Here is a 26180-nt window from a genome sequence, read left to right as displayed (position 1 = left end):
AGGGTCTCAACCCGAAACGCCACCCATTCTTTCTCTCCAGAGATGCTGCCTGTCCCGCTGAGTTACTCCGGCATTTTGTGTCTATCCAAGTTAATTTGGTAATGGATTCTCAGACTCCGATTATTAATAAATCTGAATTAAATTGAGAGGTCGGAATCACAGATTAATGGAAAGTGGTCCTGTAATACAAAATTAACGAGACAAATTGTTGCAGTTCTAGGTCAGGATGCAGAGTGTATGCCTATTGGTCAGTAAAGCCTTACCAGGCTTAACAGAAAATGGATACATCCCAAACCAGCAGATGGTCAAAGTTTATATAAGCTTCCAGTACAACCCAAACACTGATTGTATCCCTGTTTAACATATCTTTTGTTGTTATTTGGAACAATTTTTTACATTACCCAACCAGTAATTAAATTCTGCCAGATATCTAACCTTAATGTTATGGCATATTTTAATTGTTTGAAGCAAAGTAATTTTTTTTTCAAAGAACTGTGCTGTGAAAACAGATGTATATCTGGAATTTCTACACGGTTTTAAAAATATTTCCTGCATAATTCTGGGGAGGTGAGAGGGGGAAAATTTAAGAGGAACCCAAGGGACATTTTTTCCACACAAAGGGCAGTGGGTATATGGAATGAGCTGCCAGAGGAGGCAGTTAAGGCATTTACAATAATAACTTTAAAAAGTCCAGTACATGAATAGGAAAGTTTGAGAGGGATATGGGCCAAACACTGGCAAACTAGACTAGTTTAGATGGGTTAGCATGAACAAGTGGGTCGAAGAGCCTGTTACCATGCCGTATGACCCTATGATCCGATAACTCCAGTGGAAGTCCAGGAGAAAAACAGTTGCAATGGAAAAAATATATATTACTTTTCAACAACTTATAAAAATGATTTTTTTCTAAGTTTGTTGTCATTTGCCATCACACCAACACTGTTACATCATAAACAACGATGAGAGGGTAGATTTCCCACGTCAGTATATCGGCTCACCAAAGCACAGCCCTTAAAGAACACAAAGGTGAAAAGCTGAGACAAACACAAGAAATGTATCCCATTTAAAAAAAAATAACTTGCTTGAGCACTTGAAATTAAAAACGAGGACAGTGGAAGTACTCAGAAGGATAGGAAAATAGAATAGAAAATGGAAAAAAAATCTTCATGGTCTATAACCTTTCATCAGGCCATGAAAGGTAATTCCAGTATTTGCCATCTTGTTCCCAGTTGCTTGGCAGCCATTGGATTTTGTAATTGCTCGTATTTTCCTCAAATTATTTTTGCTCATCATTTTGCTTTCCGCATTGGATATTGAGACATAAAAAAGGTTTATCGTATATATATTAGAAAAACCTACTAAGTCAGGGTCCCTGAATGAGGCAACTCTCCCTGGGGTACAGATGGATTCATAGAAACATACAGCACAAAAGCAGCCCCTTCAAACTATCATCTCCATGTTGACTTTCAAGCACTTATCTTTTCTATTCCAAATTATCAACACTTGATATCATATATCATCATATCACTTGATCTGTAGGCTCAGAGGTTCGACTGGTCATCTAAATACTTCTCTGTGTGAGAGGCACTCCATCATCCTCTCAGTCTGTGTGGTCCTGATTCCAATGATCCTCTGCGTGGAAAAAGGTCTTCCTCAGACCTTCTCCCAAACTCTTCCCCGTTACCCTAAACTGCTCTCTAATTTAGAATCCTATGCTATTGTAAAAATAGCACCTACCACCTATCCTGCGTATGCCCATCATAACTTTGTATATCTCAATCAGGTCCTCTCCTTCCAAAGAGGACAAACCCAGCCTTCCAAATCTCAACTCATAACTGAGACACTCCATCCTAGGCAACATCTGAGTGAATCTCTGCATTCATTCCGGTGCAATCAACCCTTCCTACAGTTTGGCCACAGAACTGTATTCAGGGAACACAAGAATTTGCAGACATTTGAATCTCAAGCAAAAATAAAATGCTGGACCTTTCTTCAGAACGATGGAAGGGGGGGGGGGGGGGTGGGGGGAAGCTGGTGGGAGTGTGGAAAAGCCTGGCAAGTGATGTGTGGAATCAGGTGAAGGGTGGAGGTGTGATTGGCAGAGTGCCAGGACCTTCCCAAGTCACAAACATCCTGACATATGTACAACCCATACATGGGAATGGGCATTTGGTAGACCAGTGGTGTGGATTGGCCGGCTGCTGTGACAATGCCATGTGGGGGCACCGTTCACCTCCATACTGCCGACTTGCAAACTGCTGTTGTTATGAACAGTTCACAGGAACGGAACACTGCCACAACCTGGGTGCATCAATATCTAGTTTACAACACTTCTCACTATCTACAACGCCACCAGGTTTCAAGTCATCTGCAAATTTACTAATCATCCTTCCAAATACACAGCAATAATATGTAACAATCAGATTAATAGTAGGTGAGTGAGCGAGAGACATGAGCTAAATGGTTTATTTCCAGGAAAGTTTCTTTCCAGTAAATCAAAATGATTCAACCTATTGAGAGGCTAGATGCTGTACATTAGACTTAAGTATCTGTGAGTGATTAATGAGTCATTTGGATGCAGTTTGGATGCATTACCGCCAGTTTGGGAAAAACACAGGAGAACTTAAGCATGAAATGTTGTTTCTGCACAGTTAAATGTCCATGAGCACTGATCAGATATAATTTGCCAGAGATTCACATTTCACAGGGTCTCCATTCCCTTCAAGTTTTTACGAGTATGTTGCCAGGACTAGAGGGTCTGAGCTATTGGGAGAGGTTGAGTACGCTGGGTCTCTATTCCTTGGAGTGGAGAAGGATGAGGGGTGATCTTATAGAGCTGTATAAAATCATGAGGAATAAATCGGGTAGATGCACAGAATCTCTTGCGCAGAGTTGGGGAATCGAGGACCAGAGGACATAGGTTCAAGGTGAAGAGAAAAAGATTTAATAGGAATACGAGGTATTTTTTCACACGAAGGGTGGTGGATGTGTGGAACAAGCTGCCAGAGGAGGTAGTTGAGGCCCAACTATCCCAAAGTTTAAGAAACAGTTAGACAGGTACATGGATAGGACAAGTTTGGAGGGATATGGACCAAACGCAGGCAGGTGGGACTAGTGTAGCTGGGACATGTTGGCCACTGTGGGCAAGTTGGATCGAAGGGCCTGTTTCCACACTATATCACTCTATGACTCTAAGTTACTGCGTGCATTGTTCAAAAGCTATTATTGTTTTAAAAATCTAGCACATTTCAAACACATACTCATACATATTATGGCCACATAGGTCTGATGAAAGTCCAACAACCTGATATAATGACTCTCTCTCTTTCCACAGAAATGGCCTAAGCTCCTGGTTACTTGCAGCATTTTTGTTTTGATATGAAATGAAGTTTCATTTCAAGAAATCTACTCAATATTTTAAGAGTTCATTTGTAAATGATTCTTCATAATCAGTTTAAATGTCATTACAGTGACACTGCAAAGGAATAAATAAGTGGCACTTGGGAGCTGTGACAAGCCTGAGCTCTGATCTCCAGCCCGAGTCTGTATCTGTTTCCCGGCTTGCTCTGAACACCAGCACCCTATCTGATGGCTGCAGTCACGGACACACCAAGGCAACACAAGCAATGCTTCCCTTGAGGGAGGGAGAGAGAGAGAGAGAGAGAGAGAGGGGGAGAGGGAGAGGGAGAGAGAGAGAGAGAGAGAGAGAGAGAGAGAGAGGGAGAGAGAGAGAGAGAGAGAGAGAGAGAGAGAGAGAGAGAGAGAGAGAGAGAGAGAGAGAGAGAGAGAGAGAGAGAGAGAGAGAGAGAGAGAGAAACAGAGAAACAGAGAAACAACAGTCCCTTCATCCCTCAGTAGATCTCTTTTAATAAGTTTGCCCATTACTGGAGACCAGTAGGTACATTCCTGAAAGATGCCCATGTAATGGGGTCTCAGGGACCACCTGAATGTTGCTGAATCCTATTAACATTGGACAAAGTGCAGCTGATGCTCAGCTTTCTCTCTCCTGCATAATGCAAAATGCCTCACTTACCATGCCTGGACTCCTGTGTGCTGCTGCAGCAACTGTTGTCTCTGGTGGATTTGTAGGATGCAGGGATTGTGGAAACTCTCCTTGGTTGAGGTGCTGAATATAAACTGTACTTCCCAGCCTCACTACACCCGCACGCACACACACACACACACACACACACAGGAAATAAAGCAGAAAGCCAGCTGACAGGGCTCTGATTGGAGAGCTCTGGGATCAGATGACAGTGGCCTTGCTCACCAAAGGGGAGTAATATAAATAGTCATTAATATGTAGAAGGATGGTGAGGTTAAGGCATGCACGCTGAGCTGCTCGGATATCATATCCTGACAGCACTGCTGAAGTGGGATATGGAATGACAGCTGCGATGGGCTGGGGGAGGCTCCACTCTCTCTTCCAAAGGCACAGGGCTGGCAGGTGGCCACAGGCAGGTGGCTGCTCACTTCCCTGTCCACCCTGGTGGTTCCTGTTCTGCATCAAGTGTGCTTGGCTTCTCTTTGTGAACCACCACAAACTTCCATGCTGCTCCCCACCACGAAACAGATTGCACCACTACCATTGTGCTGGGGCTCCATTCTTCCTCCCCTTCTCTCCCTACCCCCTTCCCATTCTGGGGAACAACGTCCCCCTCTGCCCACCCTCCTGGGGAACAGTTCCCCTCTCCTCCACCCTCCTGTGGAACAGTTCATTCTCTCCCCAATCTCCCGGGTAACAGCTCCCCCTCTCCCCCACCCTCCCATGTAAGAATCCTCCTCTTCCCCCCACCCTCCCAGGCATAGATCCCCCTCTCCCCCCCCCCCCCTCGTCTAGGGTACAGATCCTCCTTTCCCCCACTCCCCCAGGGAATAGCTCTCCCCTCTCCCCCACCCTCTCAGGATTCAACTCTCCCCTCACTCACACTCTCTTGTGGTACAGGTCTACCCCTCTCCCTCCCCTTGCCTATTTGGGTGCATTCCTCTCCCTCACTCTCCCAAGAAACTGCTCTCCTCTTCTTTTCCCTCCTTGGCAGAGAGCTGAAAATAGGAGATTGGAGGTGCAAGTAACAAAATAATGGTAGCAGACATCAAGTGTGTAGGGCAGGATTGCAGATGTTGGTTTAAATCGAAGGTAGACTCAAAATGCTGGAGTAACTCAGCGGGACAGGCAGCATCTCTGGAGAGAAGGAATGGTGACATTTTGGGTCGAGTCCCTTCTTCAGACTTCAATCTACATATAAACTGGACAAATCAAATTTGAAGTTTACGATCGTAGGGAGGAAATTGTTAGTGTTTAAAGAAAGAATGCACAAGTTGCAAAAAGAAATCCTTTAAGATAAAAAATCTCAAAAGAAAAGTACTTAATCTGTGGCTGATCAGAGAAGTTAAAGATAATATTAAGTCAAAAGAAAATGACTCTAAAGTTCCCAGAGTTAGAGCTGATGACTGGGAGCATTTTGAAACTTAGGAGATAACAGAGAAATTGTTAAAGGCAAGAAAGAATAAAATTGTAATGTGGCAAGAAACACAAAAACAGAATTTATAATGAGCAGTAAGGACTAGCAGAGGAATTAAACAATTACCTTGTGCCATCTTCAAACATACAAAATGTGCTTGATATATTGTGGAATCAAGGGTGGAGAGAGCACAAAGAACTAAAGTATCAAAATATTAGTCAAAACCCGATACTGGCAAAGTGGGTGAGTTTGAAAGTTGATAAATCCCAAAGGCCCAATGATCTCAGAATTTTGAAAGAGGTGACTTTAGAAACAGTGGATCTTCTGGTTATCAAAATTCCAGGATTGAGTAGATTCTGGAATTGTTCTGTGCATTTGAGGGTGGAGGATGCCACTATTTAAAAACAGAGAGAGAGAGAGAGAGAGAGAATAAAAACAGGAACTAAATTATCTGACATCTGTAATAGCAAAAATGCTGAAATGCTGGAATAAGGATGCAAAACAGAACACCTTGAAAAGGATAATAGGATTTTGCAGAATCAATGCGCATTTATGAAGGGAAAATCATATTTGGCTCATCAGATTATTGAATTGCTGAAATGATGTATTTTGCAATTCAATCCAGCAGATTATTATTTACTAGAATTCACAAGAATGGAAGTAGTGGTGTCTAGGCACAAAGTTAAATATAGCAGCATAAGATGGTAGCATTATGATGTTAAACTCAGTGTAGTTACATCAAAGTTACAGACAGGATTACCAGATGTTTAGTGAAGGCCTGCCACTCAAAGATTCACAATCTTTCACCATAGATAATGTGATTTTTTTTCCTGCCGAAATGGATAATCAAGAGTCAAGAATGTTTTATTGTCATATGTCCCAGAGAGAAGAATGAAATTCTTACTTCCTGCAGCACAACAGAATATGTAAACATAGTACACTGTAAACAATATAATAAACAAGAGAAAAAAAAGATCAGTGTGTATATATACACACTCACAAGAATACACGTATATATATATATATACATTTATATATATTCCCATATATATACACATATACATACACACACACGTACACAAAAAAACAATAGTAGTGCAATAATAATAATAATATTAATAGTCTATTGTAGTTCAGAGCTTATTTGAGGTTGTAGTGTTTAATCGCCTGATGGCTGTAGGGAAGAAGCTGTTCCTGAACCTGGACAGTTTTCTGGCTCCTGTACCTTCTTCCCGATGGCAGGGATGAAATTAGTGTGTGGCCGGGATGGTGTGGGGCTCTGATGATGCTGTCTGCCTTTTTGAGGCAGCGACTCCGATAAATCCCTTCGATGGTGAGCAGTTCAGAGCCGGTGATGGACTTTGCAGTGTTCACAACTTTTTGCAGTCTTTTTGCTCCCGGGCATTCAATTTGCCGAACCAGGCTGTGATGCAACCAGTCAATGTGCTCTCATTTAATGTCACATTTTCCCATTTAATAATCCAATTATCAGATCTTGTGTAACATATTGGCATTGTTAGATGATTAATTAAAGGAGGGAGAAGTGTAGAAATAAACTGTTTTCAGGTTGGCAGACGATTACTATAAGGGTATTACATGGGATTAAATCCTGGGCAGCCAGCAGGTGGAATAGCGGGATATTGTGACGTTATGCACTTTTCACAGAAATAATAAAAAATATCTTTAGATGGTCTCTGGAACATAGAAGGTTGAGGGGAGACCTGATAGAACTATATAAAATTATGAGAGGCATAGGTAAGGCAGACAGTCAGAACCTTTTTCTCTCCCAAAGTGGAAGAGTCAAGGACTGAAAGGGATTGCTTAAAGATGAAGGGGGCAAGTTTTTAAAAAAAAACACAGAGTGGTGGGTGTACTGGAGTGCGCTGCCAGGGGTAATGGTGTTGGCAGAAATTATAATGGTGTTTAAAAGGCTTTAAAAGGTTGAAATGGTATATGGATATGCATGGGATGGAGGGATATGGATCACATGCAGGTAGAGAAGATTAGTTTAACTTGGTATCATGTTTGGTATGGACATTGTAAACCAAAGAACTTGTTCCCGTGATGCCCTGTTCTATGTTGAGAAACCTGTCACGTAAATATTGACAGGAAAATGAGACACAAAGAGCAAACATGGAGCTGCAGTGATCAATTTGGAATATAAATAATGTGTTGGCATTTATTGCAAGAGGGCTGGAGTGCAAGTTTTTAATCTAAGTTTTACCAAGATAGTACAGGGCTTGTGTGGGACTTAGTTTGGAACTGCTCACAGCTGAGGTTTCCGTACCTACAGAGTGTTTATATCTTCTGGAATGAGTGTAGTGGTGATTGGAGTATGAAAGTGGACAAGGCACAGAAACAGCAATAATCATATTTAATGGCAGACTGCACAGTCTGCTACTGCTTCTATTATGTTCTGATTAAAGCAAATCACATGCTAATAACCACTGGTATGAAAGCAAAATCTTTCAAAATGCTCTTTATTTTTTTAATTAAGGGAACTAAATTTTATTTAAGACAAAGGAAGACTTGTGGTAGTAAGGCATGGATGGTAATCAATGTTAACTTGCCTGTGGTGGTTCAACTTCTATGTAATAAATTAATAAATCAAGAAATGGTGAGGAACACACTAACTCAGTGTCATTAATCAAATGGCATCTTCAAGGGCAACTAAACCTCTTGTCGACTCGATGCATTGTACTGCTTTACAGGTGACAGAAAAATAAACTGGACCTATATTGACCAGCATTATTTGTGATCATAAATTACACAGAAAGGCCTGTAAAATGGTTCTTGACCAACTAAGTACTAACATGATGCAAGTAATACAACCAATTACTATTTACTGATTGATTCACCTAGTTTTGTCAGTTAACATTTTTAGTTTGCAAGGAACTTGCAGATATGCAAAATGGTGGATGCTTGTTTGACATGTGCCATTTCCTTGTATAGTAAAATAACCCTTCCTTCCATTTGGAAAAAATCAAACCAATTTATCTTGGCCGCTCTTGCTTGATCTGTGTGGCAGATTGAAATTATCTTTTAGACAATAGGTGCAGGAGGAGGCCATTCGGCCCTTCGAGCCAGCACCGCCATTCAATGTGATCATGGCTGGTCTACCACCACCCACCAACTGAGACAAACACTGTATGGCGACTATGATAATATGCCAATATTTTCCAAAGATCAAAATAAATTGGGGACAACACCAAAAATTAATTCGTTCCTCAGTGTAAATCTTAAGGACAAAACAGGCTTACAGCAAAAAGCTTATGAAATTAATAGTCTCCATTTACATAAGAGGATTCTATTTAGGTGTCAACAAACAGTTCAACTTACTATATGTATTTTTGCAAATATGAATATAAGGCGTAGCTATAATTTCTCACTTAATATGGACAAGCTAGAAAAGCCAAACCCATCTGTGAATTCAACAGCTCCGCTCTAACCCAGCACACACACACACACCCACAGTCCATATCCAGGGCAGTCAGGTGACCTTGACACACTCGACAACTAATTAAGCGAATTAAACCTACACAATGCCATCAACAGATGGTGGAAGAACAGCGCACAGACCTCCTTTAGCTGGAACAACACCATTACCACAGAGCCGAATCCATTCCACGGAAACAAGGAAGTGACATCTCCAGCATCAGCCAGCCACAACCGAAGATCCATCTACATGGCTGTCATCAGAATCTAGCCTGACCTCTGTAATCTCATTGGTTGGATAGCGTGCAGGGTACGAGTAAGTGCTCCTTATTGCCAGCATTAACAACAGATTGAGACTCGCCAGGAAGGGATTAGAGACAGTGTTATTGCAGATAGTGAAGCGGAATGGTTAGTGTAGCTCAATGAATTGCATAGAATGACAGTGGATGGGTAAACAGAACGCCACACTCTTTAAAATTAAAAACTCCAAATGCAAACTGTTTGAGCTGAAGATTCTGCTGAGAAAACATGTTATGAATAAAAAGCCAAACATTTCAAATTAGAATTAGAATTTGCCACAATTGTGAGAAAGAAACAAACACCTGTTAGAAATAAATGTCAGTTTCTTTCTGTACTTTTTTACCTCACCTCAAGGTGGCAATGGTTATATATTCCAATTCAAGTCAACTCGTCATGCACAACAGGGCAAAACACATGTCTGTTTGCAACAGAAGCCAAATAATATACAGATTTGAGCTGAAAAGTGGCAAGTAGCAGTGACACCATGCAGGCTCAGTGCAATGGTCATCTTTTAGATTAGTTTAGAGATACAGCATGGAAATAGGCCCTTTGGCCCACACAGACCATCAATCACCCATTCACACTAGTTCGAAGTTTGGGTTAGAGATGCAGCATAGAAACAGGCCCTTTGGCACACTGCACATCACCCGTTCACAATCTGAAGAAGGGGCTAGACCCGAAACATCACCTGCCCACTTTCTCCAGAGATGCTGCCTGACCCGTTGAGTTACTCCAGCACTTTGTGTCCTTTTGTGTATTAACCAGCATCTGCGGTTCCTTGTTTGTATGTGTAAATAAAGCTTTTCACTGCTTCTCTGGAGAACATGAAGAGGGCAGCACATTCTGATAGCATGCCCAGAATGTGATAAGAATATTCTCCAATTATGTGGATCAGTACTGCTTCAACAATTATAAAAACTCGACATAACGCAGGACACTTAACTGACATCCCCAACCGCCATATTGAACATTCAAACCATTACTGCACTGTGCACCATCAACAAAGGGACAACCCAGCTCATTGAGACCAACTAAATCTGCTAAGCCCATCATCACCTAGTAAAGGGGCAGCAACTGTGTGAGTGCACTACCAGCTGCAGGCTTGAGTCAAAAGTCACACATCATTAAATGAAAATGTTCTTAGACTGTTGCCTGTTGCTGGGGTGCACTCAGCACTTCTACCCCACAGCACTCTTTGAGAACATTCCAATTCATAATGACTACATCCAGCCCATGCCCCAATGGTACTTAGATGGAGATGAGATTGAGAGCTTCATGTTCCCTGCTGCAAACATCACCAACAATTTGTCCTGGACCAACCACAATAACTAAGTTATGGCTAAGAAAGTGCACCAACGCCCCATCAGAAGGCTAAGGAAATTTGGCAAGTCTCCAGTTTTACATCATTTATCATTCCTGATATTTTTATTTCAGTGATCTCAGTATATTCAGTTCATTTTGCCACTAGAAATTACAGAGGATTCATTCTCAAAGATTTGTTGCAACAGAGTAGCCAAAGAAAAACACTGGAAAAAAATAAGGAAAATAGACAGGGAAAACTCACTTGGCTGAGATTTATGAGTCGCTATTAAATACAGGTGAGATATTGGAAGACTGGAGGATCGCAGATGTTGTGCCTCTATTCAAGAAGGGCTGCAGGGAAAAGCCAAGGAACTACAGGCCAGTGAGCCTAACATCTGTGGTTGGAATGTTACAATTGGGATATTACAACTGAGGGATAAGATGTACATGCATGTTGATGGACAAGGGCTGATTAGAGATAGTTAGCATAGTTTTGTACGTGGAAGGTAGTGTCTCACGAATCTGATTGAGTTTTCTGAAGATGTAATCAAAAAGGTTAATGAGGGTAGAGCTGTGGACATTGTATATATGGACTTTAGCAAAGCATTTGACAAGGTTCCGCATGATAGGCTGCTCTGGAAGGTTAGATCGCATGGAATCCAAGGAGAGATAGCTGAATGGATATAAACGGCTTCATGGGAGGAAGCAAAAGATGATGGTGGAAGGTTATTTTTCAAACTGGAGGCCTGTAACTAGTGGTGTGCCTCAGGGTTCAGTGCTGGGCCCTTTGTTGTTTGTCATCTGTATCAATGATTTGGATGAGAAATGTGCAAGGCATGGTTAGCAAGTTTGCAGTTGACACAAAACAAATGGGTGGTATTGTGGATAATGAAGATGGTTGCCTAAAATTGTTGCAGGATCTTGATCGGTTGGATCCAGAAAATTGTCCATTCCGGCACCAAAGTTCCGAAAGTGGGTCTATGATTATCGTTTACCGCAAAACTGCCAGTGCTGGAGGGATTCGGCCGGCCAGGCAGCATCTGCGGAGGGAATAGACAGGCGACCTTTCTGGGTTGGGATCCTTCTTCAGACTGATTGCTTCATTGTTGGCGCAGACTTTGTGGGTCAAAGAGCCCATCTTATACTGTCTATGAAGAAGTCAGATGAGGGGATTCCGACTGGAAATGTCACCTGCCCATTGCCTCCACAGACGCTGCCTGACCTACTGAGTTTCTCCAGCACTTGGCGTTTCGCTCAAGATTCCTCTGTACCTGTAGTTTCTTGTGATATCTGCGGTTTACCGTTAATCCTGCAATGATCTCATTGCTGTTTGGCGGGTTGGGATGTTGCTGGGTACAATTCCCTGTCGCCTTATCTGATTGTCAGTACTGTGCTTGGAAATATTTCCCATGAGTGGTGCTGTGGAAATGCCAGCGCCGTGATGTGGACGCGCTGGGAGAGGCGGTGTGTTACACTCAGTCATCCGCACAGGCGTCAAACAAGCATCCCCTTTGGGAAAAGATTAAAGCTGCCGCATTCGACCCACTTTTCACTGCCAAAACGCAAACCGGTATTTAATAGCTAACATGTCCCTCCTTTCCCTGCAGGTCCATGTGCCCAACCAAAAGTCTCTTAAATGCCACATATTAACAGTCTGAAGAAGGGTCTCGACCCGAAACGTCACCCATTCCCTCTCTCCTGAGATGCTGCCTGACATAGAAACATAGAAAATAGGTGCAGGAGTAGGCCATTCGGCCCTTCGAGCCTGCACCGCCATTCAATATGATCATGGCTGATCATCCAGCTCAGTAGCCTGTACCTGCCTTCTCTCCATACCCTCTGACCCCTTTAGCCACAAGGGCCACATCTAACTCCCTCTTAAATATATCCAATGAACTGGCCTCAACTACCTTCTGACCTGCTTAGTTACTCCAGCATTTTGTGAATAAATACCTTCGATTTGTACCAGCATCTGCAGTTATTTTCTTACACTCTTTAATAGCTAATATATATATATATATATATATATATATAATATTGCAACAATGCTCAGGGCTCGGCGTTTATGAAGGAACCCGGCGTTAACACATTGCCATTCTCCGTCAGTGAGCCGGGTGTAAGGCCATCTATTACCTACCTCCCAGTCTGGGCCAAGCCAAGCCAAGCCAAGCCAAGCGAGAGCAGCGATCGGGCGGCAGCAGTTCCCCAGGTCACGGAGAGCGAAGGTAGGAGCGGGGGGGGAGAGAAATAAGGCAGAGGTGTCAGCATCAGCTGCGGGCTGGACGGGACATGGCTGAACGTGCAAGTGTCCGGGGCACTTACTTACCCATGCTCATCAACGCATTCTGCAGCACCTCGTCCGTCATCCTCGCCGCCCCCCCACCCCCCCTTGCCCTGCTCTTGTCCCGGGGGCTCTGCGGGCGATCGCCCTTGCTCTCCTCTCTCACTCACTCCCACACTCTCTCTCTCACTGTCCCACAGCTGCGAGTCAAGTCCCCACCTGACGGCAGCGGCCCTCTCTCACTGACCACCGGCCCCCATCACAAAGGGCAACACGGCACAATGTGGGGTGGGGTGGGGAGAGGAGGGGGAGCTGGGCTCTGGACTCCCTCACCCGGCCCACACTGCAAGGGGTTTAGGAGACCATGCAGTGACAGGGCGACCACCCGCGACCATTCATCATCAACAACAACCATGGCGTTTAATAATTGGCATGTAGTGATCGAACATGTCGGGCAGGTAATTACTGTCCACGGCACAACTGGACAGGCTCTGGTGCTTGGATAACACTAGCTTATACAGGGCACATTTGTTGCAATGGGGTGCTGGTGCCTTATCGACCCCCCGGGGGGAAAAAACCCACAAAACTGTTCAAGATTAGCTTGAAACGGGCGTTTGGTTACATTTATATTCTCAAAACTCGGCGTAAACGCGTAGAAACAAAGAGCTGCAGATGTTTGGTAAAACGCAAAAGGTATTGTTGAACTGCGGGTAATTTTTCATTTCACTACACATTTAGGTGTATGTGACAAATAAATGACTATTGACAGGTCACAAAGTGCTGGATGGAGTAATGGCAACATCTCTAGAGAACATGAATAGGTGACGTTTCTGGTCGAGACCCTTGTTCGAGAACAAGTTCTGTAGAATCCTACTAAACCCTTGCCTTGTTCACGGACGTATTCTCTCTTGCACGCTCATCAATCCCACCCTTGCTCAAGTAACACCCATTTACTCTAGAATCAGTTGATTAATCTCCCAACCAGCACGGCTGTAGCCACGGAAGGAAACTGGAGCACCCAGGTCAGGGAAAACCAAAGTGGTCAAAGTGAGAATGTGCAATCTCCATACAGACATTTCCGGTGGTCAGGATCAAACCCAGGCTACCTGCAGCTCAATGGCTTGTGGTGCTGATGCCCGAGGCATTATCAGATGTTCATCATGCAGAATTTGTGGCATGATTTAGATGGCAGAATGCGCAACAGAACAACACGGCACAGGAACAGGGCCGACGATCCACACTGCCTGTGCCAACCATGGTTCTAAGACTATCTCTTATCTGCCTGTACAAAATCCATAATCCCTCCTTTCACTGCAGGTCCATGTGCCTAACCAAAAGTCTCTTAAATGCCACATATTCACATTGGTGAGAGTAGGTCAACTAGTGTCAGATGGAATCTCAATATGCTGAATCCCTATTTTGATTGATAAAATTCACCTCAGTAATTCTACATTGAAATCAATGCAGATACATCTCCTTAGATATATTTGCTTACAATGGAAGGTGACCAGAGTTGCACTGAGAATCCAACACTCAGGGTTGATTGCACCTCCGCCTGAATAATATGTGCAGCACCTCTGTTTGCAAATAAGCATTGTGCTTGGTACGATTGTTCTCATTTTTAAAAGCCCCAATAATGCAGGTCAAAAGCAGAGTATGAACAGATGAGTTTACATTATGGTTGCAAAGCCGTCAAATTCCATAGAGGCAAAGAGCATTTTTTTTTGTACTTAGATGGATATTGGTATAACACAACTGTTTAAAGGTTTTTTTAGTCTTAAATATCTGATCTTTTGGTATAATTTGATCTGTGAAAGACTGCAATTAAAGAATACCGGATCAAATTCAGCATCACTCCACAAATACTGCATGTGGCCATCTGAAGAAAAGGATGTTTGAAGTTCATGACACCAAACCCATATAACCTAATGGTCTGTGGTGCAGCGGTGATTTCTGTCCTCTTTGCCTCCGAGATTAATCATGTACAGCAAGCACCTCAAAGCACAGAGGTACTGCCAATGCCATCCCTGCTAAATTCTCTACATTCACTGGAGGATACCCAAACATCATCAGCTGTCTCCCAGTTCAATGTTCCTTTCAGTGAGACCTTAATTGTATTTTCTTAGCTCCTCTGGGCAGACTACTTTGTTCATATATCCAACACCAAACTCCAGAAACAGATACTCTCTCCCAAGCATCAGGGATAAGAGGGCAGAGGGAACGATTCAAGGAGGTTCTCAACATTTCCATGAAAAAGTGCAACATGACCACCAACTCCTGGGAATCCATGACTCCCAATGGAGCCATTGTGATAGCATTGAGGACATCCTTGTGCTGTTTACACCGAGTGTCTATGTGGGAGCACACAGAAGTTCCATGTAAAGAACAGACACCTTTGGATCTCCTAACCTTTGATAAAATCTACAGGATCCCACGTTGATGCCTTAACTCACCTCAGAATCCACAGAACTGGAGTGGAGCCAGAGGAGGTAGTTGAGGCAGCTACTACACCATTTTAAAGACATTTTGACAGGTACATGGCTAGGAAAGGTTTTGAGGGATATGGGCCAAATGCAGGCAGGTAGAACTGGTGTACTTGGGGAATCTTGGATGGCATGGACGAGTTGGGCTAAAGGGCCTATTTCGATGCTGTATGACCACGTTGTTTTCAATCCGGAGGGACTGGCTAAGAAAAAGCAACTACGAGTTTCTGTTTATTGCAAAATGGTGTAATTAGGTTTGATCAGACAGCTTGATGATCAGCATCAGAGGTTTTGGCCTTCAGGAAGAGCCAGCAACCCCAGGATTGGAGATGATCAGCGAATTAGATTCAGAAGGCATTCTTTGGTGCTATCTCTATTGAATTATATATTACTATATGATTTCCCCCCTTTATTTCTCATTCTACTTTAAGTTATATCAGAGTGTAGGGTGTATAGTTAAATCAGGCAGGGTACTGGAACAAAGTAGGTGCCTAATGTTTACTGTAGGGAATTAAAGAGCAATAATTCACGAATCATTGCTGAAGCTGTAGTCGATGAAGGAAGCTCCTGTTAGGAGAAAGTTCTTAAAACTGAACAATGAGATATATGGGTTTTATTGACAGAGATGATTCAAATTATAGGCTGGAATTACACCCAGGTCCTGTGCTCCTTCCTTATTAATAAACCAATTATATTAATTTAGTGGTAAAAACAGGAAATACTGTCAAATAGATATCAAAATTAGCAAAGGATATGTTGAACATGGAGACTAATGGATATGATGTGATGAAAATCTAAAGTGGCAAGCCAGAAAAAGGTAACATGATAGGGAATACAGAATGCAAAAGAAAGTTCCCATGGAGGGTTGAAGATTCCTGGCCAAAGAAGTGGGTACAGAACAACTTATCTGGAGCTATGGAAACAGGCCCTTTGGCCCACCAAGAATCTGACCATCAAACATCCATTTTTACACTAATGCTACCTTAACCCATTTTATTCTTCCTACATTCCCAACAATTCCTCCATCATCAATTTCCCCTCCCTCCCACACCGAGATGCCATCACTTACCTTCACACGAGATACAAATTATCGTGTCCAATTACCCAACCAACCCACAGATCTCTGTAATGCGAGAGGAAACCAGAGGTGATAAAGGAAATCCATGCGAGTGCAGGGAGAACATACAAACTCCATGCAGACAGGACTGAAGATCAAGATCAAACCGTGGTTGTGGAGCCGTGGGGTAGTGGTTCTATTAACTGTGCAGTCTTAAAAGTGAAATTCATTTAACGAGATATCAGTCAATTTTCCTCCTTTTACTGAATTTACTGAACGACGGCTATCCTGTCTGCTCCGAACCTACTGCGGGAAGACGACAGACGTGGAGGGTGTGAGATGCTCTGGGCAATGTTCTGCTGGGAAACCCTGGGAACGACCATTCATGTGGACGTCTTTTTGACACGTGTCACCTACCTAAACATCATTGCAGACCAGGTACACCCCTTCATGGCAATGGTATTCCCTGATGGCAGCGGCCTCTTTCAGCAGGATAATGCACCCTGCCACACTGCACACATTGTTTGGATTTGAGGAACATGAAGTGTTCATGGCGTTGCCCTGGCCTCCAAATTCTCCAGATCTCAGTCCGATTGAGCAATGTGCGATATGTGCTGGATCGACAAGTCCGATCTAAGGTGGCTCCACCTCGCAACTTACAGGACTTGAAGGATCTGATGCTAATGTTTTGGTGCCAGATACCACAGGACACCTTCAGGGGTCTTGTAGAGTCCATGCCTCAGCGGGTCGGTGCTGTTTTGGCGGCACAGAGGACTGACAACATATTAGGCAGGTGGTCATAATGTTTTAGCTGATCAGTGCATGTGCTAATGTTTAAACTTAATATCAGCCCTTTTAAAATAATATTGTTTAATCTGGCATTGCCCATGCCTGTTAACTTACTAATTTTAGAGTTTTATTTGGTATGGGATAACAGTTAAAAATAACATCCCACCACCCCCAATAAGGGTAATACCCCTCACAATTGGTTTATGTTTATTATTATTGCGGTCCTAACACTGAATGTGAACTTCCATCAACCAACTCCCACCAAAATTCATCGCCTTCTCAGCGAGTTCAAGATGTTTTTTATAATCTTATGTAAATACCACCAATAATTTGACTTGGACCAACCACCTGGATGCTACAGCCAAGCAAGCACACTAATACCTCTACTTCCTCAGAAGGCTAAGGATTTTAGTATGTCCCCAATGATCCTTACCAATTTCCCCAGATGCACCATATAAAGCATCCTATCCAGATGTATCACAGCTTGGTATGGCAACTCCTCTGCCCAAGCCTGCCAGAAATTGTAGTGCGCTGTGAACGTAGCCCAGTCCATCACATAATCCACCTGCTTCCCATCAACACTGCACGCCTCCTCAGGAAAACAGCGATGTCATCAATGGCCGCTTGTATTTCAACAGCCCTCTAATATGCCAAGGATGAATTTATGATCTACCTTGAAGTTCTTGCAACTTTTTACTTCTGGGGTGTTCTTTCTCTGCCTGAAATACTCATGTACGGTATGATTTGCTTGGATTACACAAGTTTTAAACTGTACCCAAGTATACGCAACAATGCCAAAATCTTACTTTCAAAACATTTTTTAAAACATGCAACTTTGAATTCTTTCCTGTTCATCCAATATTAATGGCAAGCCAGTCATTTCCGACAAAAAAACAATACTTAATTTATAGCAAACCATTTGCATGATTCAAACTTCAATTAAAAAGCTTTACTTTTTCCTCTAATTTTGTCTTACAATCCTGATTTAGTGAATTTTGGGAAATTGGACACACTGCACCAAAGGCTTTCATCTTCAATTCCAATATCTTCTTCATAAATGTTCCTCCATTTTAATCAATCCCTTCTCTTCCACTATCTTTTGTAGATCTACTCCTAATGTAGCGACATCAATTTATATATTCCTCTAAAGCTTTCTTGGCTCACATGGTTTAATTCTCATTACAACCAGTTGGTATCTTCACTTGCACAACTCGATAATCATTCCTCCCTCCATTTATATTTCAAATTGTTGTGTTGCCATGTGCTTCTAATATGCACCAATAATTTATGCCATGGATCAATGCTCTAGGTTGCATTAACTACTTTGTCTAGTTTATCACCCGTCATTCTTATTATTGTTCATATAATAATTCCTAGTTAGATTTTAGGCTAAATCATACATGACCCTGCCAACACTTTCGATGGCTCGTTGTGTTATCTCAATTTAATCTTGTGTGACCACACGGTTCCAATCAACCATTACCTAATGCCCATCCCATGAAACAGAGGAAGTACAGATTTGGAGTCTGGTGACAGATATGGAGGCATCATTGCTCGATTGTGCTGCCAGGTGTTTGGAGACGGCCCATACTGTCCAGCTGGGCAACCCGTTCAAATGGTCAGAGCTGCACGACATATGCCAGCCCTTGGCACTCAGTATGACAGGGAGCACCCTGGAGTCTGTAATAAGTCAGATGCACCAACATCTGTTGTTCACAGTTCCATCCTGCTGTGATTCATCATCCAACATGTCGCCTGCAAGGAGGGCCACACAGGCAGTTCTTTTGAAGACCGCCAGCAAAAGTCATCCATTTTAGGTCAATAAACTAGCCAAGTTTCCCCACCATGAATACTATTTGCAGCAGTTGACCGAGATAATTTTCTGTGTCTTTCCAGGGTCTGCATTCGAGGTCTTTTTGGCTGGATCCTTCCACATTTTGGTCTTGCGGTGAATCTCTTCTAGGAGAGCCAAAAGCAATGCCAGGAAATGGAAGGCATTCCATTGTGAATATCAATCTCAGTATAGGTCATCCAGCTCTGCCATACTACAATTAAGTGGAATACTATTCCTCCTGCTCAACATGCTTTGCTCAAAATTCTCAAACACCTTGTGCTGTGGCATTCTCACACAGGGTTTGGCAGAGACCAAAGTTTGCCCACAACTTATTTGATATCACTTGATCCTTCATTCAGAAGTCAAAGGAAACTTTCTTCCTATTAGTCGTGACTTGATGTTAACCTGTCAGACACAAGATCAAAGGGCAGCGATTTCTATGCACCTTCTGACGATTCTTGTTACTCCATGGGCTACTGTTCCACATTATGTACAAATCAGGCAATGGTCATTTAATATTTCAGTTTCTAGCAGGAGTCGCTGCATAGTGCAGGGATAGTGGCTCCTTCAAGCACCCTGCTCTTTTCGGTAGACATTCTACTTACGCTGTGCAAAAAAGCAACAGAAATTTTGGTTGAGATGAAGCTGGCTTTATTCCATTTCCCCATTATAATACTTTACAGACTTGCTGTCAGAGTCAGCCTCCCGTGTTTAAAGTGCACCATGTTCACAGTTTGAGTTTCACAACATAAACATGAGAATTAAACAACTGAACAATAACTGAATTCACAGAAACAATAAATTAATAAATTTTAGGAAATGTTTTGAGTTCATGGAACACAAGTCAATCACTGGTCCTTGGCAGCTCTGGCTAAACAAGGCACAGAATAACTTAGTGAGATGAGACTTAGAGTTTTCATTGCATGTTTTAGTGGTATTTACCTCATCCCATTCACACTGATGGCAAAGATTAAGGGCATCACTTGGTTAAGACTTAAATGAATTACACTTAAAATGATTATTTATCTTCCAATACCCTACAAATAACATATTCCTTTTGTCTGGGCATGGCCCTTTACAAAGGAATTGTGTAAAGTTTCAGTACAAAACTGACAGCATCATATGGCAAAAATAATGCTCCATTTTTGCAGAGGTTTCTCTCTTGACCACTGAAGGCACCAAAATGTTGGGGAGTGGATCCAAATCTACCAACAGCTCAGCTGCCATTCTTCATGGAGGGATTGAGACAATGAATGTCAACAGGCTAGTCAACTGTGGGCAATGAATCAAGAATTTAACTTTGTTCCAACCAAGAACAGTTTGAAGCATGGGAATGATGTTCAGGTGGACATCAGGTAGACAAAGTAGTATCAAGTTGCTCACCATTCCAAAAGGAGGAATGCAGAAACCAAATATAATATCCCCGTGCCAATTCACTGCAGGACCAGGAATTAAATCTTGGCTCTGAAACGTGGGTGACCCACTATAACCTTCACTCCAAGTCAGAGAGCTGCCCTATTCTCAGCATAATTTTTGGATAATTTGAAAGCGGAATGTTTAAAGGTGTTAAAGCGATTAAAAAAAAAAGGGGATAGCATTCAAGCAAAATCCTTAATGGACATCATATGTACCTGCAGGATTAACACAGTATCACATCATAAATCCTTGGAACATATTTTGAACAGAACAATTTCTTAGAATTCTCAGTTTTAGTTTTCCAGTTCTTGGCCGACAGATTATTATATAAACTAGTTGGTCAGACTGATCTATCAACAAGGTAGTTGGCATAGATGCAGATCTTCTCTCCCTGGAATGGAGACTATGACATCAGTCAACTCTACATAGACTTCAAGCTCACAATCTTATTTCACTCATTGATTGTACAAAGGTCATACATCCCTTCATGCTGTTTTACTCAAAGTCTTAATCATGCCCGCTGCTGTGTTTAGTTGTGAAGATAGGATATGAAAAAATTAAATTTATATTCTCAAATAATTAATTATGTTTCAATATTTAACAGGAAACGTGAAGTGCAAAGAAAGTTTTTTTTTTCTTTTCTTTGTGAGCTGGGTGGAAGTCTTCTGACTTTTGGCTATTGATAAACAAAATGTCAATGGATCAGTCCCTGTTAACTATTTAATCACCAAAGAATCAAAGCTTCATTTGAACTGCATCTCCAGTAAGTGGGAATGTAATCACAGGTTAAAGTTTGGAAATAAACTTTCCTTTATAGCTACCAATTATCCAGTCTAATACAACATGGGTTTCTACTTTGTGACTTGGCCCAATCTCAAGAGAACCTTGCTCTAGCCAGAGGGTGAGAATTTCAACTGCAGCTGTTGTGTACTGCAGGATTGCCTTGGCAAACACATACAGGGTCAGAGAGGGTTTCAACTCTCTCTTGAGGGTGGGGAAAAGCCAAGGATTTAGATGAGGGATGCAACACCTAATTCTTAAAATGCAGATTCCAATTCAAGACCAGTGAAAGGTGGTATACAACTAAGTGGTATGAACACAGGGAAGGGAGCAGAGAACTTGGGATGTTCAAGAAACAAATCAGACCAAGTACAACGTAGATATTAATCTGAGGTAGAGAAGGAGAATTTATGCACAATCTAAAATAGCCAACCAAAAGATTTATGCAAATTACAGAACCAGAAACTTCAGTCAGAAGAACAGGGAAAAAAAAGCAGATTATTGCGTCTGGGACATTCATCAGAATGCACAAGAGCATGTGTGGTAGATATCGCTAGGTAGCCACTGTTTCTGGAGTCAGGACCATTAACAATGAAAGGTATTTGGGGATTCTTGTATTGTTCTACTAAGGGCTTTATGCCAGACCAAGGTTTGAAGCTTGACAGACTCCATTTTCCTCCAGAAATGTTGGATATCCTGTAATTCATGGTTAGTTAATAAAACAAAATCGCCAAAAGCGATCCTTGAAGCAGAAAAGATTATGCATAGATTAAGTTTAACAATACCAATAAAGTGGTCGAATACACCCGAGAGATGCAGAAAAGGAACAAGGGATCCAAAACCAAATATAGTAAAAGAAAAGCTCAATAAACCTTGTTACAAATGGGAATGTTTACAATGGAGTAAAAAAAATAATAAGGTGCTGCAAGCCTTAAGACAGTGGGTAATGTCAGTGAGAACAGCAGGTTAAAGCCAGAGATCGACCACGAGAAACAGAAAAGGTTGAAGAAAGCAAATAGGTCAGGTCCAAAAGGGACTTAATCTCAGTCAAGTGTACAGGCAAATGCCAGCATCTCACCAAGATAATAATCCATTCTCAGAGCTCCATTTGTAGTGGTTACTGTTTTGTAACTTCCATTCTGATAGTTCCTTGAAGCAATTAGCTAACCATTTGCTTCATTAAAGACCCTTAATCTTAATTGGCAGCTCTTTACCAGATGTTGTGTGGCAAGTCACAATTTTTTCACGGTAACCTTCAACCCATTAATTAAACAATTCTTTTTTCTAAACCATGGTACATAATCACTACAGTTCCCCAATAATTGGATCCAAATTGTCACCCTGTGGAATGCTGGTTTCTACATTTATCCTCATCAGAATGAGGGATGGCAGTACTTGGGATGGAATGCATTCACTTTAGATGCAGCTATGCTTCCAGCTTAAGCACATTATATCTTACTCTGCCCAATCCAAACAGCACTTTCTACAGTATAGCATGGCAACTTTGCAGTTTTCACACCAACCATTCCGTGGCCTCTCATAAAACTTAGTCCCATTTTTCTACTGCAAATCTATGTTTGCTAGGAGTGGAGTACCAGTGCCAAAATGCCTTATACTCGTCACCCCAAAGCTCATTTTTCTAAATTTATCATTTGAGCACAATGTCCCAACACTAACTGCAGAATGCATTCATGACGTCTGGTTTGAGCACCAATGCTCCAGGAATGCCCATGTGGAAACAGTCACTTACACCGTTGTCTTATTTACTGTACTAGTTCTTTCTATGTCCAGCTGAATGTGGGTGGTCGAGTCTTGCTATCCTGTGAAATGTTAAAGCTGAAAGGTCACCCTGCAGGATTATAAACAGTTGCAGAGTACTTGCCGGGTGGATTGTACCCTGCACGCAGGTGAAATGTGTGGTTACGTGAAGTTGGAAAGCTGAACATCAGCATGCTTGGAGATTACACTGTGATGATTCAGCATCCTGCTCAGTATGGGCGTCTCACATGGGTTCCAGAAACTTCTCCTTGCTCCTCGAATGATTCTGGAAGAAGGACTGATCGATCTGTTCCAGGTCAGAGGCGAGAGGGAGGTGCACCTCCACATGCAGTTTCAGGGCCAAAAGCCACTGCCCCAACGTCATAAAGGACTGTCTATGAAATAGAAACATGGGCTTCAGATCCAACATAGAAGGCCTCCAGAAAATACAGTTCAAATGTTACAGCACGAATGTATGGCTTGATATTGATCACCAACTCTTAAACCTCTCATTGAAGCCAATTCACAGGCCATTGCAAATAAATGCAGAGGAGTTTTGCAAAGTTACAAGTTTGTTTCTTGGGAGATGGAGACTTCCCCATTTCAGCAGGTGAAAGCAACCACTTTAAACACTGCTGGCTTGGTGGTTCAATCCTCTGCCCAAAGGATAAGGCAAGACCCAAATTGGTGGAATGGAAAATCTACATTTTATTATACCCCAACATCATTGGGTTAAATTACAAGAGAGTCTGACAAAAGGTTGAGAACAAGGCACAGTTGCCAAGGCAATTCAAATACTCAGTCTTTTAGCATTTATAGGTCCATGTTATAGACGATTGAACCATGGGAAATATCCTTAAAACTTCAGTAATTAACATTCAAATCTGAATGAACAGAATCACCGAGTTTAATAGGCAACCAGAAATAACAAGCCATAGTTTCATAATACTCTGCCATACCACAGTACCTCAAACATAATGCAAGGGGCTTCTTGGCCAATCTTCAGGCATGGGACTATTACTGATTAATGATTCCATTATCCTTTTAACAAAAATTATCAGGAATTACTCTGCAAATGGAAAGGCAGAAGGGAAAATCGGAAGTGTCGGTATTGCAGTATAGCAAAGGGGATTACAGAGGCATGAGGCGGGAGCTGGCCAAAATTGATTGGAAGGAGGCCCTAGCAGGGAAGACGGTAGAACAGCAATGGCAGGTATTCCTGGGAATAATGCAGAGGTTGCAGGATCAATTTATTCCAAAGAGGTGGAAAGACTCTAAGGGGAGTAAGAGACACCTGTGGCTGACAAGGGAAGTCAGGGACAGCATAAAAATTAAGGAGAGGAAGTATAACATAGCAAAGAAGAGTGGGAAGACAGAGGATTGGGACTCTTTTAAAGAGCAACAAAAGTTAACTAAAAAGGCAATACGAGGAGAAAAGATGAGGTACGAGGGTAAACTAGCCAATAATATAAAGGAGGATAGCAAAAGTTTTTTTAGGTACGTGAAGAGGAAAAAAATAGTCAAGGCAAATGTGGGTCCCTTGAAGACAGAAGCAGGGGAATTTATTATGGGGAACAAAGAAATGGCAGACGAGTTAAACCGTTACTTTGGATCTGTCTTCACTGAGGAAGATACACACAATCTCCCAAATGTTCTAGGGGCTGGAGAACCTAGGGTGATGGAGGAACTGAAGGAAATCCACATTAGGCAGGAAATGGTTTTGGGTAGACTGATGGGACTGAAGGCTGATAAATCCCCAGGGCCTGATGGTCTGCATCCCAGAGTACTTAAGGAGGTGGCTCTAGAAATAGTGGAAGCATTGGAGATCATTTTTCAATGTTCTATAGATTCAGGATCAGTTCCTGTGGATTGGAGAATAGCAAATGTTATCCCACTTTTTAAGAAAGGAGGGAGAGAGAAAACGGGTAATTATAGACCAGTTAGTCTGACATCAGTGGTGGGGAAAATGCTGGAGTCAATTATAAAAGACGAAATTGCTGAGCATTTGGATAGCAGTAACGGGATCGTTCCGAGTCAGCATGGATTTACGAAGGGGAAATCATGCTTGACAAATCTACTGGAATTTTTTGAGGATGTAACTAGGAAAATTGACAAGGGAGAGTCAGTGGATGTGGTGTACCTCGACTTTCAGAAAGCCTTCGACAAGGTCCCACATAGGAGATTAGTGGGCAAAATTAGGGCACATGGTATTGGGGGTAGGGTACTGACATGGATAGAAAATTGGTTAACAGACAGAAAGCAAAGAGTGGGGATAAATGGGTCCCTTTCGGAATGGCAGGCAGTGACCAGTGGGGTACCGCAAGGTTCGGTGCTGGGACCCCAGCTATTTACGATATACATTAATGACTTAGACGAAGGGATTAAAAGTACCATTAGCAAATTTGCAGATGATACTAAGTTGGGGGGTAGTGTGAATTGTGAGGAAGATGCAAGAAGGCTGCAGGGTGACCTGGACAGGTTGTGTGAGTGGGCGGATACATGGCAGATGCAGTTTAATGTAGATAAGTGTGAGGTTATTCACTTTGGAAGTAAGAATAGAAAGGCAGATTATTATCTGAATGGTGTCAAGTTAGGAGGAGGGGGAGTTCAACGAGATCTGGGTGTCCTAGTGCATCAGTCAATGAAAGGAAGCATGCAGGTTCAGCAGGCAGTGAAGAAAGCCAATGGAATGTTGGCCTTCGTAACAAGAGGAGTTGAGTATAGGAGCAAAGAGGTCTTTCTACAGTTGTACCGGGCCCTGGTGAGACCGCACCTGGAGTACTGTGTGCAGTTTTGGTCTCCAAATTTGAGGAAGGATATTCTTGCTATGGAGGGCGTGCAGCGTAGGTTCACTAGATTAATTCCCGGAATGGCGGGACTGTCGTATGTTGAAAGGCTGGAGCGATTGGGCTTGTATACACTGGAATTTAGAAGGATGAGGGGGGATCTTATTGAAACATATAAGATAATTAGGGGATTGGACACATTAGAGGCAGATAACATGTTCCCAATGTTGGGGGAGTCCAGAACAAGGGGCCACAGTTTGAGAATAAGGGGTAGGCCATTTAGAACGGAGATGAGGAAGAACTTTTTCAGTCAGAGGGTGGTGAAGGTGTGGAATTCTCTGCCTCAGAAGGCAGTGGAGGCCAGTTCGTTGGATGCTTTCAAGAGAGAGCTGGATAGAGCTCTTAAGGATAGCGGAGTGAGGGGGTATGGGGAGAAGGCAGGAACGGGGTACTGATTGATAGTGATCAGCCATGATCGCATTGAATGGCGGTGCTGG

General features: G+C 42.5%; 2 protein-coding genes across 12 annotated transcripts in view; both read right to left on the bottom strand.

Annotated features, from left to right (window-relative positions):
• The window catches only part of LOC144606440 (septin-4-like), a 74379-nt gene extending 61655 nt beyond the window's left edge, over positions 1-12724 (bottom strand). For 9 of the 11 annotated variants that reach the window (XM_078422519.1, XM_078422520.1, XM_078422525.1 and 6 more), the window contains exon 1: positions 12637-12724. Coding sequence is in view for 2 of the 11 variants with exons in the window: in XM_078422529.1 (XP_078278655.1) it covers positions 4034-4036 (3 nt within the window). In the remaining 9 variants the exon portion in view is untranslated. Of the gene's footprint in view, positions 1-4033; positions 4133-12636 lie in introns of those variants that run through there. The other 2 variants (XM_078422529.1, XM_078422530.1) reach the window with 2 other exon arrangements.
• Positions 12725-19593: 6869 nt separating this feature from the next.
• LOC144606213 (LIM domain kinase 1-like) overlaps positions 19594-26180 on the bottom strand; it is a 53349-nt gene continuing 46762 nt past the window's right edge. The window contains exon 16 of the mRNA XM_078422100.1: positions 19594-23292. Coding sequence (XP_078278226.1) covers positions 23142-23292 — 151 coding nt within the window. The 3' untranslated portion in view covers positions 19594-23141. The remainder of the gene's footprint in view (positions 23293-26180) is intronic.

The sequence above is a fragment of the Rhinoraja longicauda genome, chromosome 26 (genome assembly GCF_053455715.1).
Source record: "Rhinoraja longicauda isolate Sanriku21f chromosome 26, sRhiLon1.1, whole genome shotgun sequence".
Taxonomy (NCBI): domain Eukaryota; kingdom Metazoa; phylum Chordata; class Chondrichthyes; order Rajiformes; family Arhynchobatidae; genus Rhinoraja; species Rhinoraja longicauda.
The sequence above is the reverse complement of the archived record's forward strand: the minus strand, read 5'-3'. Positions and strand labels throughout refer to the sequence as shown.